The sequence below is a fragment of the Aegilops tauschii genome, chromosome 2 (genome assembly GCF_002575655.3).
Source record: "Aegilops tauschii subsp. strangulata cultivar AL8/78 chromosome 2, Aet v6.0, whole genome shotgun sequence".
NCBI lineage: Eukaryota > Viridiplantae > Streptophyta > Magnoliopsida > Poales > Poaceae > Aegilops > Aegilops tauschii.
This window is the reverse complement of record NC_053036.3, coordinates 645,470,667-645,474,444: the sequence shown is the minus strand read 5'-3', so window position 1 is coordinate 645,474,444 and position 3,778 is coordinate 645,470,667. Positions and strand designations below refer to the sequence as shown.

Genomic DNA, 3,778 nt, shown 5'->3' with positions numbered 1-3,778 from the left:
GTAGCACAATCGTCTCTCTTGGCGGTGGCCACCGGGGGATATCGCGGGGCTTCCGTGTGGCGCGTCGTGCCCAAGTCTACAGGACATCTCGGAATTAAACAAACTAAAAAATATATAGAGGGCCAGCTGGTCCCCATATCACAAAATCCAATAATGTAGACGCTCCTGCGATGACGGTGCCGAGGCCCTGCAACAGATGTCACTGTCCTCACAGGAAGGCCAAATCTATCACAATCTATTTGCACACGTATATCCAACCATTCGTTAATATAAATATACACATTCATATGCAAATAGGTGCAATTACCATGATCAACGAGTGAAGCACTTTTATGTACTTGCTAGTTCTTCTAAGAGTTGCGCTAACTCCAAGAGGTAAACCAGCCCAGCCACCCAGATAGTATCCTCTGGACTGTATATGATGGTAATTAATGTTCAAGTTCAAAAATGCCTTAGATCCCGGAAAGTGCCATGGGTTCTACTAAAAAAAATTGCACCTGGCAAAGATATAATGCACAACTCCAACATATAAATCAATATGAGATGGTTCGAGGTGGCAAGTCAAATACTCAACATGCACATAAATGTAGATATCTTGATAGAAAAAGAATAAAAGAGACATATATATTGGCCTATAGGTTTGCCACAACCGGCGAGCATAGTTATTGCCGGGACTGCTGATCAAACCGAAACCCGGAAGCAGGGACAACGTCGGTTTCTTAAGCTCTCGGGACCTTTCCACTATCAAACCAAAGTGGACTGGTTGAACCGCGTGGTTTTTATGGAAATTGGGAAGTAAAATGGAAAATGTTGAACCTGTCCAGGTGCGAAAATAGGGGGGGTGTTCGGGATGATTCGATCACAGATCGCTAGGAAAACATGCCATAGCTAAGAGTGCGGCCCAATAACCAACGATCAAAGAAAATGTATTACTCCCGATAAATATATTTTATGACTAAAAAACTAGAAAGTGGACTTGTGAAGGTGAAAACCTGAACCGACTACCTTCCCGATTTGGTTACTGATCTAGTTTTTCAAACTGTCGGCAACTGCCCTGGGCGTTGGCTTAGCTAGCCACGCATAAAGTTGAAGTAGAGATGTAGAGTAAATACAAGAGGAAGAAAACAAACCAGAGGATGTACTTACCTAAAAAATCCATCGTGACCGCAGCAGTTAGATTATTTATAAATATGTAAAGAAAACGAAAGAATTGTCGTGTGCTGCAACAATAGCAATGCACATCCTCTAGCGACAAAAGCAAAAAATTACCACCACAAAGCATGGTTCGAGAAAAAGAAAGGATGTGTGAAAGAAAAGAGCTAGGCCTTAGTGTGGGAACACACACATCGATCCATGACCCAGACTGATCCGATCCAGTGTAGGTCGTACCTAGCTCGGCGTACGTCGTTCTAAATGATTCCAGACCCCTTATGTATATCCAACTTGCATTGGATGTCACACCTTGATCCTAAATTATGTCATATCCTGCCATGCGCGAGTGGAGTTAACATAATAACATGTCGTTGTGCAGTGAAGGGTTGTTGGGTGCACGGCAAGTTCTTGGAAATTTCTAGGCAGCATCGACCGTGTTCTCACCGACCGTTCTCCCCTCACCTTGACTAGTCATTAGACAATGCGACTAATTGGAAACTGCACATGTTTTCCACTTTGCACAGTCTCTGATAATATCGAGCTAAGCTACGTACCAAGCCAGGTTGGGGGTGGTTAGCCGTGTATAAATAACAAGGGTTTAGTGTCCATAGCTTGAGCAAGCCACACGACCATCGTGCAGAAAGCTCAGCTACATCTACACGGCGGCAGCCATGGCGTCCAGAGCAGCAGCGGCCGTCCTCGTCCTTGCAGCCTTGATCTGCGCCGCGCACTCCTCGGTGGCTGCTGAGGGGCTTTCGCGGGGCTTCCACGCGGCGTCGTGCCCGGATCTGGAGAACATCGCGGGGTCGCTCGTGGCAGAGACCTTCCGCCGCGACGTCGGCGTCGCCCCGGCCCTCATCCGCATCCTCTTCCACGACTGCTTCCCGCAGGGCTGCGACGCGTCGGTGCTTCTCACGGGGAACAACAGTGAGCTGAATGCGGTGCCCAACCAGACGCTCCGCCCCGTGGCTCTGGACCTCATCGAGCGCATCCGCGCCGCCGTCCACCGCGCCTGCGGCCCGACCGTCTCCTGCGCCGACATCACCGTCCTCGCCACCCGTGACGCCCTCGTGCAGGTAAACCTAAGCCTACCGGCCATGCTACACACATGCGTACACATATCGAACCAAAATGTTCTGTTTAGGTCAGTCGGACAATTATTCTTAGCATCGACTCCCAGAGAGTAGTTACTCTCAACTCTCGTATGGAAACAGGAAAACCACCGATTAAATGACTAACATATACGCTACGTGGTGGATGCAGGCTGGCGGGCCCCACTTCGACGTCGCCTTTGGCCGCCGCGACGCGCTCGCCCCGGCGTCGCAGGACCTCGTGGACACCCTGCCGGCGCCCTCCTTCGACGTGCCGACCCTCATCTCCTCCTTCGGCAACCGGAGCCTCGACGTGGCGGACCTCGTCGCCCTCTCCGGCGCGCACACCTTCGGCATCGCCCACTGCCCCTCCTTCTCCGACCGCTTCACTCCCAACGTCGACCTCAACCCGCTCATCGATCCGTTATTCGCCAGGAGGCTGCGGGCCAAGTGCGCCAAGGACGTGCCCCAGGGCACCGTCAACCAGACCCTCGACGTGCGCACGCCCGACGTGTTTGACAACAAGTACTACTTCGACCTCATCGTGAGGCAGGGCCTGTTCAAGTCAGACCAGGGCCTCATCGACCACCCCGACACCAGGCTCTTGGCTTCACGGTTCGCGCTCATCCAGTCCGCCTTCTTCAGGCAGTTCGCCAAGTCCATGGTGAAGATGAGCAACATGGACTTGCTCACTGGCACCCAGGGCGAGATCCGGCTGAACTGCGCCGTTCCCAACAAGCGTGTCGAGGGCATCGAGACCGCCAACGACGACGGCCACACCGCCGCCATGTGAGAGATTGGTCGGTTATCGATGCTAGCTCACGCGTGTGTGTGCTTCCATGTGTGTGTAGCACTGGAGATGGTGTCCTTGTGCTAGTCGTTTTGTGAAGTTGTCGTACGTGTTGTAATAAAATGAGTGAGTGGTCGGCAGACCAAGAGTAGGAGTATATGCTTCCTACCGTAAGAGGTTCCATTTGGTTACCGGTGTATGATCACCATCAGTACATCACACTGCCTCCATTCTTCGTCTTAGAAAACACATTTAGTTTTGTTTTGTTACCGGTGTATTGATGTCTTAGATTCATATGAAAGAGTAATTACGTATAAATATAGTTGTTTATAATATAGATCTTATATTAACATAGCAATAGCTTCCTTTTTGTGAAGAACATAGTAATTGTTTTCACGCAAAAAATAAGCCATAGTAAATCTTGGTCAAACCTATACGTGGTGATCAATTGCAGCATAAGCAGATAAGCTCGGAGAAGTGCTACCTTGTCCGTGCCAGTGATGCCGGATGATTGTCAGCACAACATAAGCCTAGAGATGCTACCAAAACTTGCTATTTCAACCATAAGCAACAACGCAATATATATTTTGTCAGAAAGCATACTGCTGCAGATGAAAGGTAAAATCCCATCATCTCTCACTCAACTACTTAGCTACCAACCTAGAGCGAAAATCCACCCATGGCTACATGATCTTGAAGCTGGGAAAAGGACAGACGGATGACAATTTCTTCCTGTAGTATTGTA

At 49.6% G+C, this 3,778-nt stretch overlaps 1 protein-coding gene across 1 annotated transcript; it reads left to right on the top strand.

The window, feature by feature from the left end:
- The first annotated feature begins 1,737 nt into the window (after positions 1–1,737).
- Positions 1,738–3,247, top strand: LOC109747444 (peroxidase 12). The gene is made up of 2 exons (XM_020306499.4): positions 1,738–2,228; positions 2,416–3,247. Exons 1-2 carry the CDS (start codon positions 1,824–1,826, stop codon positions 3,034–3,036), a joined length of 1,026 nt encoding a protein of 341 aa, XP_020162088.1. The 5' UTR covers positions 1,738–1,823; the 3' UTR covers positions 3,037–3,247.
- Positions 3,248–3,778: the final 531 nt, after the last annotated feature.

Bases quoted from the DNA above. Each gene is read 5' to 3' on its own strand.
- LOC109747444 (XM_020306499.4), top strand. From the start codon at position 1,824: ATGGCGTCCAGAGCAGCAGCGGCCGTCCTCGTCCTTGCAGCCTTGATC. The intron at 2,229-2,415 runs GTAAACCTAAGC...TGGTGGATGCAG, and splicing joins CCCGTGACGCCCTCGTGCAG to GCTGGCGGGCCCCACTTCGA.